Source organism: Diabrotica undecimpunctata, chromosome 3 (genome assembly GCF_040954645.1).
Source record: "Diabrotica undecimpunctata isolate CICGRU chromosome 3, icDiaUnde3, whole genome shotgun sequence".
In the NCBI taxonomy this organism is placed as follows: Eukaryota; Metazoa; Arthropoda; class Insecta; order Coleoptera; family Chrysomelidae; genus Diabrotica; species Diabrotica undecimpunctata.
Window position 1 is genome coordinate 98,829,583 of NC_092805.1, and position 15,068 is coordinate 98,844,650.

General features: G+C 30.3%; 1 protein-coding gene across 4 annotated transcripts in view; it reads left to right on the plus strand.

Moving 5' to 3' along the window:
• The window catches only part of CRMP (Collapsin Response Mediator Protein), a 123,775-nt gene that overhangs the window by 34,982 nt on the left and 73,725 nt on the right, over positions 1-15,068 (plus strand). The window contains exon 1 of one of the 4 annotated variants that reach the window (XM_072526395.1): positions 3,121-3,274. The exons of the other annotated variants lie outside the window; for them this stretch is intronic. Within the exon in view, the coding sequence (XP_072382496.1) occupies positions 3,251-3,274 (24 nt within the window). The 5' untranslated portion in view covers positions 3,121-3,250. Of the gene's footprint in view, positions 1-3,120; positions 3,275-15,068 lie in introns of those variants that run through there. 4 annotated transcript variants of the gene reach the window in all.

A 15,068-nucleotide genomic window follows, 5' to 3' on the forward strand; every position in this document is an offset into this window, starting at 1 on the left:
TTGACATTTTGATTTGTATTCTTATTGTTTCGAGAATGTTCTTAATGTATTCTTCAAATTGTTTATAGTATCAGGGTCTGTCCAGGTAGGCCTGGAGTTCTTTTTGATCATACGGTATCTCCCTTTCCCAAGGTGTATATCTAGGGAGGTTTTCACCATTTTGTGGTAGCTAGCTGTTAAAACTGGTTTAGAACTGTAAAATTGCTTAAAGATTTTCCTCTTGTCAGTGATCGTAAAATCGATCTCGTTAGTAGTTTAACTCTTTTTACTATCTGATTATTTCATAAGTATTGATGTATCTCACCATTATGTTTATTATCCCAAGCATATTTACATATTTGGGATCTATCAAAGTCTCTGTTTTTTTATATAATCTTGGAAGTTTCAATCGATTGTCATCTACAGTCAGTCATTAAATTTTTAAAATAATAACCATTTTTAATATAATCCAAGTAAATATAAAGTATCATCTGTGCACTTCTGACCTGACATCATGGTTTTTTACTATACCATATATATATATATATATATATATATATATATATATATATATATATATATATATATATATATATATATATATATATATATAAATTAAGGAACACTCGAAGAATGGGGTAGGTTTTTCGGTGTGGAGAAATAAAAGACAAAGAAGGTGGCTACTTCATCTATTTATTGAAGACGTTTCGCCATGGATGAAGCAGCCACCTTCTTTGTCTTTTATTTATTTATTTATTTCTCCACTTTGACCGAAAAACCCACCACTCTTCGAGTGTTCCTTAATTTATATTGGATTGACGGTCGTACTCCTTTTCTCGATGCTTTCTATCTATATATATATATATATATATATATATATATATATATATATATATATATATATATATATATATATATATATATATATATTAATGGCACGCTATATACATATGTACTATAGGTGTCACGTCGTTTGATTTGATGTGCCATATGCTAGTATTGGGCTAGTTGTTTATTTTGTAATCAGTCAGACACCATCTTCAGGTCAATAAAGCGAATTTACCTTAAGCTTCCTCCTCCCCTTTTGTTTTCTATGTCGCATGTTAGGATTCGATCAGTTGTTTATTTTGTATACAGTCAGATGCCTTTTTTAAGTAAATAAATCTAAATTTGTCTTATAGTAAATCTATTTTTATGTATAGTGCCCTATGATATCTCGTATGTTGCTATACGTTCATTAATAATGAAGATACTGTGTAGTGCCCTTTTGATAGTCGCCTTGTTTGTTTTTTGTATCTGAATATATTTGTTATGTCCTCGTCTTTCATTTGCTATGTCGCATGTTAGGATTTGATTAGTTGTGTCATTAGTTGCGTCAGCCAGACGCCTTCTTTAAGTCAATAAATTAAAATTTGTCTTTTAAGTAAACTATTTTTATGCATAGTGCCCTATGGCATCTCGTATGTAATTATACGTTCACTATTAATGAAGACAAGTGTAGTGCCCTTTTGGTAGTCGCTTTGTTTGATTTTTCTATCTTAATATATTCGTGATATCCTTCCCTTTCATTTAACGTTTCACACGCTAAAATCGGACCAAACACAACATATTCGCTATCGCCTCTCCTTTCAATGATGTATCATACGTTACGATCCGACGAACTATTCTATCCCCACCACAAAACGCTCAAAAATTTATTTAATTGTACATAATTCAGTGTAACTGGATTTAATTTTATTTAATTCTATTTACCTTTATTTAATTTTATTTAATCTTATTTAGTTGTTATTTTATTTCGGTAAAGCGTTCACGTTTGTTTAACGTCATTTTATTTTTATAGTAAGTGTATGTTTATCTTACCCAGTGACATATAATTAATATATATTTTACGTCATTGATCTTACCTTACAATTACAGTAACCTATATTTTTGGCAATTTTCGAAATAATTAATTAATTCAGATTTCGTTAAATGATTTTGTATTAAATTCTACCTTAAAAATATTATTAAATTTAATTATTAATTATATTAATATGTAATAAATACAATATATTTATTACATATTAATATAATTAATATTATATTAATATAATATAATTAATATAGATGGCGCCGTTAGTTTACTGGACTTACAGTGTGACGTGTCACTGTCATCATAGCTTTTTATATAGATAGATTTTACAAAGTACAGTTCTTTGATCTATCTTGTACTTTGGAGAAGTTTGATTTTGGACAAAATATATTGCAGTTTGTAGGTTGTATAAATGTTTTTACAATGTTATATTTATTTCCTATCCTTTTTAATTGTTTTAATGAAGCCTTGTATGTAGGGTATTGTTGTTCTCTTCGAACCCCTTCTTATAAGCTTTTCAGGATGTTTTTTAATATCCTGTTGTTTCATTTCTTGTATCTTCTGAAATTCCTTATTTATTAGTGACGATGGATAATTATTTTTTATTAGAATATATCTTTTTATTACATATACTTAAGTATTTTTCTTCCCTAAAGCCGTTTTCGCTGAAGCAAATACCTACTTCTGTCTGATGCTGTCATATAATTATTTAATGGTCCCTCTTTTAATATTTAAGTTATGATTTGAACGATAATTTAATTATCTGTTTGTGTGTGTTGGTTTTCTGTATACTTTAGTTAATTATCCTGTATCCTCCTGTGAGATTAACACATCTAGAAATGGCGGTTAGCTCATTTTCCATCGTTAATTTTATCGTTTCTTCTTTCCCGTTGATCTCTATCAAGAATTTGTCAAGGATTTTAGTTCATATGATCTCATGGACTGTTCAGATTCTTGTGGACTCACTTACGTAATAACATTTAGAGTTTATAATTTTATTTCAGATATTTTTTGAAAACGATTTCCGAAGTTAAAATTGAAACGTCAGAAACAAAAAATTTTTTTTTATTGCAAATCATTTTGGTTTTATTCCCACGTATAAAATATTCAGTGAGTTTTGATTGTTCGCAAAACGTAACTCTGTTATGACATTGCATATCGTCATTTCATAATTCATAAGATTTACGAATTTTTTAAACCCCACGTCAATAATACACGTTTAACAAAAAATTAAGTAACTTATCAAATGTTATGCCTTGTTTTCAAACTTTATCATTAATTACAGCAGTCATTTTGGGATGTTATTCAAACATTGTTAATGGCATTGATAACATATCTGGCAAATTAAGCTTAAATAATCGATAAATGATACTTTTAGTGTAAAACTGGTGTAGGTCAGAAACGATCAAATTTTTTGGGATGGAGGACTACGATTTTGTTGAGGTAATAAACAATATATTCATATTAATATTTTGTTTTAGATTTCTTAAGAACTTGTCATACATCTGTTTGTAGTAAAATATATGTTAAGTTGTATTTTTCTTTTTTCCACCTAGGAAGTCGGAGTTTTTATTGTGATATTGTCTATTCCTTTTTTTTTTCTTTTCATTCTTCTTCTTCTTTTTTATTTATCGAGAATATTTTCATTTCTGTGTAGTTCAGCCCTCTGATTTTACCTGCTTTTATAATTTCAGTTATCCAACTTTTTCTCTTATTCGTCCTCAGTTTCCAGTATTCTGATTCGCAGTCTCCCATCGCCTGTACAGAGTGTCCAAAATTGGTACGTTTTGCAGGGTATACGGAAAACTAGAGGAGATAGAAAAAAAGTAGTTAAGATGTCATGACTTCTTTTTTTGTTAAAGTAACGATTGCCCAATCAAATCATCAATAGCTCCCTACATTAGTGAGATACAACGCGATTATTGAAAAATATCGAAAACGACAGTGTTAGTCTATATTAAGTAAAATTTTAAAAAACTTAATTGGAACTTTCGATAGATATATTATGGAATGGTTCAGTGGCTTACAAATTTTTTTTAGCGGGTCTCACTAAGGAAATATAATACCAACTTAAGTTTTTTTATATGGGACACCCTACATCGGTTACATGTTTAATTTTCTTTCACCTAATATGTATATATATATATATATTTTTTTTTTTTTTTCTATATCTATTTTTGTTAGAGCTTCTCTGCAAAGCAATTGTTTATTTGTCATTATGGTAAAGACACTAAGGGAAAACAAAACACTCAGTAACGCATTCTAACATTTTATTATGCGGATAATAATCCCTCACAGTTTTATTTACCAGAAATAAGATCAATCAACTTAAAAAATGGTAATAACAAATTTGCCGTCAACAAAAAACTACTTAACAACCAGAATTAATTTTATAACAATATTACAATTATAATAAACATACAAACAACAGTAATAAAAAACGTAACAACTAGAATTAATTTTACACAAATTTAAAAATTATAGTAAATGTTCAAAATGATCCCCATTTTGTTATAATAATAATTGACACATTTTCTACAAATCTTACAATAGAGTATATGCATTGGCTTTATTTTTCTAAATACTTGATGAATGCTTTGTGATAATTCTTCCTTAGAAAGTATGTTTTATAAATATTGTTTTTTGAAAACCGCCAAATAAAAAAATCAGGAGGATTTAGTTCTGGTCCGTACGAGGACCATAAGTTCGAGACTATAAGAAGAAGACCGGTTATGAAAATTTTCATTTAAATGATTTCCAACGAATTCGGCATTACGGGCAGGTGCTTCATCTTGTTTAATCCAAAATGTATTCCTCTCAGCCATATATTTCTCATCACAAATGCTATTTAAATTCGTTTGTAAGGTACCGATATATCCGGGAGCAGTTATTTAATCATAAAATGCATAAAACAACTAACGTTAAAACCGAATCTCCCCTACTTTGATCTCCCTACCTGATCACCTGAACTAAGTGAGAATTTAAGTCCTTACAATATAGTTCATTGTTTTGGAAAAATATTCCTGCACTGGATATCCGAGATTCATCGCTAAATTTTACTTTTGAATAAAAATTTGAATTAAAATACATTTTCCTCTTTATCATTCTGCAAAGTTCTATCCTTCTCAAATAATCGTTTAGGTATAATTTTTGTTAGACAGATGTACGATAAGGCCTAAATTTATGTTTCCTTAAAATTATCCAAGCAGTTGCCTTTGGAATATCTATTTCCTTCTCAAAATGGCGTAAAATCAAGTTTTTAAAAATTCTCTTGTCTTCTTTCTGGATATCGTTGAAAATATAATTCAAATGTAGCAATAATATTCTTTTGGCATCCAAAATATATCATACCGTATTTTTTATAATTTTCAAAATTCATGTTCTTGTGGATAAGTCGAAACAGTAATTGTAACAGGTAACACAGACGATACAGGTTTTGTTTTATTTTTCATGCTAACATTACCAAAGGCTACTCTACGAAATGAGTATTCTGACAAGATGTAATAATATATCAGTTTAATTAAAAAAATGCAATTTACAGAAATCGAAATGCTAAAATAAACTTATTTAAGTAAAAGTGTGGCTTATTCCCAATAAAAATAGTAAATTGTATTAAGATGTCACAAGAACATGGCTTCAGAACAATAATAAAAAAAAATAGAAGACAATAATATTGTATCGGATAAAAAATTGTAAATGGAAACGAAAAATGTTAAAATGCTTTAAGTACCATTGTTGTGATTGTTTTATTTTTAAGTGCCTTTGACGTAACATGAACTATAAATATTTTACTAGCCGAGCAGCTTCAAGAACTGAAAATAGATATATGACATGTCATATCAGCTGAAAGAGTATTAAAAATGCAAACGAAAAATGTCAAAATATATAGGGTGTCCCATGTAAAAAAACATAAGTTGGTATTATATTTTATTAGCGAGACCCCCTAAAAAATTATTTGTACATCACTGTAGCCTTCCATAATACATCTATCAAAAGTTCAAATAAAGTTTTTTAAAATTTTACTTAATAAACAAGATATATAACCCTGTTGTTTTCCACGTCTTTCAATAATCGCTCTGTATCTCACGAATGTGGGGAGCTATTGATGATTTGATTGCGCAATCGTTTCTATGACTAAAACAGAAGTCATCACATCTTAACTACGTTTTTTCTATCGCCTCTAGTTTTCGGTATACCCTGCAAAACGTAGCAATTTGGGACATCCTGTACGTGCCTAAACCATTCCAATTATTTTCTGGTTATTTTACTTATTATGGATTCTTACCCTAGTTGCCTTTGATTTGATCATTTTTAATTGTGTCAACTTCAATACCAGGGAGGCCAATATATATATATATATATATATATATATATATATATATATATATATATATATATATATATATATATATATATATATATATATATATATATATATGTGTCTATATAATGTAGGTAAAAGTTTATGGTCGGTATGGACCTTACGTAAGATGGAGTGAGAAACACCTGTTAAAAAAAAAAAAGAGGTATATTAGGTCCGCCCTTTATATAGTCGAAAATGCATTAGTGGAAATATAACAAAAGAGGTGAAGTTCAACGTTGCCTAACTTATTGGTTTTATTTGACCTGTTGTGTTTTTAGCATTTTAACAATGTTCTAAGATAATCAAATTTGGGCGAATTGATTTAAATGGCAGCTTACTTGTTTTATTTCCACTTCGGAAATAGTTTCATCATCATCATTCAATCTTCGCTTATCCACTGCTGGACATAGATCTCCCTCATAATTTTCCATCTATTTCGATCTTGTGCCTCTTGCATCCAATTCCTATGACAACGTTTTAGATCGTCAGTCCAACGTGTTGGTGGACGACCTCTGCTTCGGTAGGCATCATCTCTTGGTCTCCATTCCAGTATCCGCTTTGTCCATCTATTATCTGTCATTCGAGCCACGTGACCTGCCCAGTTCCATTTCAGTGTTGCTACTCTCTCTACTGCATCAGCCACTCCTGTTCTTTGTCGTAGCTGGCGATTTGGGATCTTGTCTCGTAGTGAAACGCCCAACATAGCACGCTCCATCGCCCTTTGACACACACGGATCTTTTGAACTGTTCTCCTTGTCATGGTCAACGTTTCGGCACCGTAAGTTAACACTGGCAAAACACACTGATTAAACGTTTTTCTTTTAAGGCATATTGGTATATCAGACGATTTGAAAATATGGTTCAGCTTGCCGAAGGCTGCCCAAGTTAGTCTTATACGACGGAGAAGCTCAACGGTTTGGTTATCTTTTCCAATGCGAATCTCATGACCTAGGTATTTATAGGCCATTACCTGGTCTATGGATCTTCTTCCTACGCATATATCTTCGCTGACTACAAGATTTGTCATCATCTGGGTTTTAGATATATTTATTTTCAATCCCCCTTCTAGCGAGGAAAGGTAGAGCTGATTTAAAAGTTCTTTGGCCTCATCTATCCTATCAGCTATTAGTACAATATCATCTGCAAACCTTAGATGGCTAAGCTTTTCTCCGTTTATGTTTATGCCCTTGTCGGTCAGTTTTGCCCTTTTACATATATATTCCAAAAGCGTAGTGAACAGTTTCGGCGATATGGTGTCCCCCTGGCGTACTCCACGTTGTATCGGGAATTTCTGGGTTTGACGATCACCCACTCTAACACTGGCTGTTGCGTTTTGGTATATATGTTTAATTATATTTATATACCGATAGTCAATTCGGCATTCTGTCAAGGCTTCCAACATTTTTTGTTGATTTACGGTGTCGAATGCCTTTTCATAGTCGACAAATATTAAAGCTAGTGGTTTATTATATTCAGTGCATTTTTCTATAAGATTTTTTATTACCAGTAGGTGATCGTTTGTTCCATAGCCTTTTCTAAAACCCGCCTGTTCTATGGGCTGATAAAATTCCAATTTATTTTCTAGTCGTTTCGTAATTATTTTTGTAAATAGTTTATAAATATGCGAAAGTAGACTAAGGAAAGGAAATAGTTTAATACAAATAAAATTTATTAATGTTTCGTATTTTAAGTACAATTTCCGAATTGGAAATCTAAACATCGAAATAAGCTTATTTTAAAGTTACATTGTGCCTTATTCCTATGTGCATTCCTAATGCATGGTTTATAGTGGGTTGGTCTTTCATAAAGCATAATAAATAAAGACAGTACTAGTAAAGCATTAGGAAGGAGAAGGTGTATTATATTAAATTTAAACTGGACGAAAAATTATGTCTTTTAATTAAAAATAAGATATTATTTGGTATTTTCCAAATAATATCTTTGAAACCATATTTTCGTTTAGTTTTTTAGGAGTTAGTAGGTGTGAAATAAAAATTCGTTCTATAAAAATGAAATCAAATAAAAAATAATTACAGCACTTCTGTTTAAATTAAAAATAATTCCAAACAATTAGAAATTCTAAACCCAATTCTTAGGTAATTAAATGTTCAAACAGACCACCAAATTGTAACGAACAGTAACAAATCTATTATACAACGCATTTTCCTTCAGTTCCTCCAAGTTGGTGGCTGGCTCGAACTCATGTATGTACAATTTCGTTTTTAGCATCCCCAAAAATAAAAATCTAGAGGAGCTAAGTCGGGTGACCGAGGGGGCCATTTTATTATACCGTCTATACTAATGATACGTTCAGCAAAAATTAACGCTGAATAGTCTTTAACGGCTTTTGCATTGTGTGCAGGACAGCCGTCTTGTGGAAACCAAATTTCGTTGAAGTTAATTTAAAGACGTTGAAGTGCAGGAATAATTTGATTTTGCAGTAATTGGAGATATTTACTGAGTTTAAATTGCCTTCAATAAAAAAAGGTCCAGTAGTATGGTCTCCCAAAATTCCAGTCCAAACATTTTTAACTTTTGTGGATACTGGGTACTCACAGATACACTCAAATCCTTATTCTCCTGAGTCATATAACGTACAACGGATGAATTATGTTTCTTGTGAATTGTGAAGGAGGACTCATCTGTAAACGAAATATTTAAAAAAAAATTATTATTTGCATGGCATCTCTCCATCATAATTTCACAAAATTGCATCCGTTTAAATTGATCATCAGGAAATATTTCTTGGGTTGTCTGCACTTTATAACAATGGTAGTTGTTTCTGTTCAAAATATTCCTCACTGTTTTTGCATTCAAATCAACTTCATCGGCAATTTGTTTACTTTAACACGGCGTCGCTTCAGCCAATGCACAAAGTTCAATTTCTCTAATTTCTCGTTCTTCAGAAATTTTCTTTTCGTGAGATTGATCTGATGGGCAGCATTTTTTACATCTGCCATTAGTACAGCCAAACTTTTCAAATTGATGAATAATGACCAATACAGTTTTTTCTATAGGTATTGATTGGCCTATTTTCAAAAGTCATAATAAATAAATTGATAGTTTCTTGTACTGAATTGCCCCCAAAGTACCATTTTACTATTTGTACCCGTTCTTCTATTGTATAAACAGTCGGCATATTTAATTATTATCTTCACACTTACGAAGTTACCTCCAAAAAGAAATACCTAGCATAGCATTCGGCCTGTCTCGTATGCATTTTACCATTCAAGAGAACGGACGAATGGCGATGTTGCCAAAATTAACTTGTTTTATTCAAAATTGGGTTACAATTTCCTCAAATAGAAATGCGAATCTGTAAATTTTTCATGGATTTAAGAATTTTGGAACAGTATTTGTGTCAATTAGTGTTTCATTTTTAACATCATCATCCAGTTTTCAATGGCAATATAACCGCGCCACTGATCGCCAATTTTGTAAATCAGTTCAATGTTTTAATTCAAATATGTAATAAGGCAACCCTGCCGCTGTTTCTTATTTTTTTTTGTTTAATCGCTGAAAATATGATTTTATATCTGTTAAATTGTACTATACCGACCGTAAACTTTTACCTACACCGTATCTATATATATATATATATATATATATATATATATATATATATATATATATATATATATATATATATATATATATATATATATATATATCATTGTAGTTTATAATATTGAGTTTCGAAGCATTTCAAGAACCAAGATTATAAAATTTTATTCCAAAATGATCTTTCATTCCATGTTTAAAAAAAACATTCTTAAATAAGTTATGTCTTATATCGAATCATACGATTACTTTTATTTTTATCAACATGATTTGGTATCAATAAGATACCGTATTATTTAATAACAATTAGGTAAACAAAAAAGCAAGCAATGTATTATTTAATCAATTACTTTACCAAATTTACTAAATTTTGATAATAGAAACTTATCTTTATGTTTATAAATAAACACATTTTAGAATTTTTTAAGCATACAGATTATCTGAACAAAAGATTGGCTTTAATTATAATATCAGAAATTGCTAATTTAGAATCTTTATTATTCGTGTATTATTAGAAGCTTCATTATATTCTTTTTCTTTCATTCATGAGCATTAATTATATTCCACTTTCCTATTCCTGCTATTTTCCAGATATTCACATCTTTATATCCTTTCAAATTCATATTTTTTCGTAAGCTAATTTAATTACTAGAACATTTCACAGAGGTTCTACAAGAAACTGTTTTGTTGTGGCATGTTTACCACTTAAGTTAAATATTATTTTATATGGGATTAAACTACAATTTATTGTAATGAGAATTTACATTTTTCTTGCCGTTTCGATTTCTAATCCGGAAATCGTTTTCAAAAATTCGAAAACACAGAGTTAGTTCTATTAAAATAACCAAGAATTTGAAAATTAAACTCGACAGAAAATTTTCAAAGATCTCATGTTTGTTAGCTTTATTTATGACTTTATTTTTATTTATCGTTGAATAATGTAGTTTGGGACTTGCTTTATTAAATTGAACTTGTATCCAAACAAAACGATTGTTTTATGCCAAACCAATTATAAAAAGATACCTATCACGCGGGATTAATATTAGACTTATAACTAGATGAGTTACCTTTGACGAACTTTTCTTCTCTATTTTCTTCCACGAGTGAAAGTTTATATTTTTAATTAATTACTGCGTATATACTTATGTACATAACTACAATAACAAGCAATGACTAGTCCATCCATCTATCTATTCTTTCATTTTTCACACACGTGATTAAGACCTGAATTCAAAACAGCACTGACGAAAACTTTGTCAGACAGTCCACGGTAGCACTATTTCAGGCTTTCTAATTTTATCAAGCAATTTTTTTAAAATTCATTTTACATCACAATTTAGTAAATAATTAAATTTAAGGAAAAGGGGACAAAAAGAATTGTTGGTTGGGGAGTTTGAATATTTATTATTTGTATTATACAGGGTGCGACAAACCTCTGGCTATTTTTAATTCGGCTAAATTATGGAGTATAAAAATGTTTATTACGAAACTGATGTATTAAAGCCGTCTATAAATTAAAATTATATTCAAGTTGACTAGCATACGTTTTTATTCTATTCTATAATTACGTTTTTATTTTAATCTTGGATATTTTAATGTATATTTCTAAAATCAGATTAAAATTATTATTTTGGCAAAATAAATTTTAATAAAAAATCCGCAGAATCATAAAAGCTATAGTTCTTTTTTAAATATCTACAAAACGAATCGTTCTAGGTATGTACAACCTAAGCCAAAAGAAATGAAAAATTTTGTATTTGAAAATAGTGATCACACTGTATATTGTATTGATAGATGTCAAAGATATTAAAAGATTTAAAAGTAACACAAGATTAGAAAAATTTTGACATATCATTTACATTTTTGTTATCTTGAAAACCTAATCTACACCCCTTTAAAGATTAGCATTAATCAAAATGTAAATATTTCGAAAATTGTTAACTTTAAACCTTTAAAATCTTATTACAAACTCTTTATATTTTTAAAAATATACCTATCTATTCAAAAACGCTTAATTTACAGGGTGTTCCATCTAAAAAAAAACAACTTTAGTTCATTCCATTGTTCCGACTGAGCCTGTATATTCGAAAATAATTTTAAATTATAGACGTGTTTGATATACAGTGTGTGTGTTTGATCAGTTTCGTTATAAACATTTTTTATATACCTACTGCATAATTTAGCCCTAATAAAAGGATGCCAGAGGTTTGATACACTCTGCACAGTACTTATATTACAATAATGTAGGTATATTAACAAAACAACTTACGTTTTTTATACAAAGTTCAAAAATAACTGAATAAGATATACCGTTGATTGAATAACCCAAATATTCCATCAACGGATATACTTAGTTAGTTCATGCCTTTTTGAAGTAGCTTTTACTTTTTTAGTCCTCTGATTTCCAAGTTAGTCTAACCGTATTCTCGGCTAACATACTTAATGAGCTCGATACAGTGACAACTGAAGAAAACATTGCCTAAAAAAGGTTATTTACTAAAGAAAAAACAATGCCATTGACTATCTGAGCATTCACGCACGAAATGTATTTGAAGTCACTATTTGCTAAGACCATGTTTCTGTGTTTGCCACAACCTGAAAACTCTTTTGTGGTAATCACTACCCACCATTATTTTTTAAATTTACTTACCTGCTAAATTCTAAACAACTTCAGTTTACGAACAATTTTTGTAATAATAAATCCCCGCATATAAAAAAGAATGCAATCCTTTAATTTAGATTTCTTATCTCCTACCAACAGAATGTTCAACATTGTTTACATTTTTTTGCCCTATTGTTTGTTTCACCTAGCGGACAACACGCATACTGTACTTTTTTCATTTTTCACTTATTTTCCCCGAGATCATATGTAGTTTATTATTACTACATCTGTGTTCGAAAATAAAATTATGAATGATCTTAACCTGTAAATGTTTATAATTGGCGATAGGCGACACTTAAGGTTGATCTGCACCCCTCAAAAGACAAATTCCAAATTCAAAAAATTTGAAAAAATTTGAGAAGGTATATGTGATGACTAGAAGTATTTTGACAACTTTTAAGCAAACTTCATGTTTTCGTTTTTGAAAAAACTCAAAAAAACTACTTTTTTCCAAGTATAAAGCGGGAAAACCAAACATAGGTTTTTGTTAATTTTTTTACAGCATCAAGATATAATTATAAGAAATACTTATGAATTTTTTGAAAATTTTTGAATTTACAGTTTTGTCCCAATAGGAAAAAATAATATGTTTCGGCTTATAATAAAGTTACCGGTAAGAAACCGAAATTTTTTTTAATAAAAACATATATAAAACTGTAAAAGTGGAAAATATTTGCAATAAAACGTTAAATATTTTTTCCTAAACATATGAAAAATCTCGTTAAACAAGAATTATGTCTTGAACTGCCGCCTTCAAATTGTAATGTAGGGAGATGGCTCCATCTGAAACAATGGTAGTATTTATCATCGATAGATAGCATTACGTTCGGCTTCGAAACGCTTCAAACGTAACTAACAGGGTTGCCATATCAATTACTTTGTACAACAGTTTGGCAGATTATAACAAAATTTAATATAAATGTTGTCGGTTTGAATTTTGAACCGGTCATGCTGAAACTTACAGAGTTACACAATAGTAGATACTGCAACTTTTATTTTGATAGTACGATATAATAAAATTTACACTCTATAGTAATATATCTATAAAAAACCTATTTAGTTTTACAAAACTATTTTGGCGTTTTTAGTTAATTATTTTAGTATTTATAAACAATAGTGCTCCTTGCATAACCAGTGGCGTACTCACAATTTTTCTGAGGGTTGGGTTTTGAAATTTTTTTATGCTACCTCCATTGTGAGTACCTAAAATTTGGGTTTTAGTTTAATTTAAAGTACTAAAGATAGCAGTGCCAAAGATTCGGGTATTTATTATCCTGCCTACCAACTAAAACCACCCTCTCTTACTTGTGTGAATTTGACTGTCGCACGTACCGTACTCCAAAAGGGGTGTGGAGGCACGTACCGTACTCCAAATGAGGTGGGGAGGTCACTGTAAGATTGACGACACTCACTTTTTGGAACACTCCCTTTTCTTATCTAAATCTTATCTATTGTTCTGAAGCTATTTTCTTGTGGCATTTTAAAATAATTACTATTTTAATGAGAATAAGCCACAATTGAAGGTTAAAATAAGTTTATTAACGTTTGACATTAATCCAACTTTTAAATACAATACATTTTGGAGACGGCTATCGCCGTATTCCCGTTCTTCTCCGCCAATCCTGCCGGTTTAAGACATGCTCCTCCTCCAAACCTTTTGATTCCATCGCTCTTCTAATTCCTTCATTCCATGAGCGTCAAGTTCTATCTCTTTTTCTTCTTCCAGGGGGCTTTAATTTGTGAAGTTTTTGGGGCCAACGTTCGTCAGGCCTTCTCAATAGGTGTCAAAACCATTTTGAACCTCTTCTTTCTATTCTGTCAATGACCGTTTCTGTAGTATTCATCTTATTTCTTATATATTCGTTGGTCTTCCTTTCCTGCCTTGATGTTCTAGCACTTCTTCTCAAATAATCCATTTCAACTGCTAACAATCAATTCTCTTCAGGTCTGCATTAATTGTCCATACTTCAGAGCCATAACAAAGAACTGATTCAACTATGGTTTGCCCTATTCTTTTTTTGTTCCGTTTGGAAATGTTGCGATCCCACCATAAGGAGTTCAGACATCCTACAATTTTACGTCCCTGATAAATTCGGTGTTTAATTTCGGTTTGTCCCAAGCCATTCTTAGCAATGAGTGCACTTAAATATTTAAATTTTTCCACTTGTTTGATTTCCACGTCCTCGTCGATCAACACTTCAAACCTTGCATCTGAATTGATAACTATATTCTTTTTTCTTCATGCTGACTTGTAACTCCCATTTTACATATTCTCTGTATAGACGCTTCATCATAAATTCTAGATCATAAGAATCTTGAGCTAGGATGACTTGGTCATCCGCAAAGTTCAGGGAGAACACTACGTCATTATTGTCCATAAATTATTCATTTATTGTTATGGAATCTAGGTATATCTTTAAAATACAAAATCTTATTTTAATAGTAATATGTGACATAAATATCTGTAGAGCAAAAATAAGTTCGGGTAATGGATTAAGTCCACAGTCAGGAAATTCAATGACACACACACATACACACACACACAACACTATGTCATTTCCTATGTGGATTTCCATTCTCTGGCAGTGGTTTTTCCAATTTTGGAGGACTGCCTCAATATATAAATTAAACAGTAAGGGTGACATACTTCA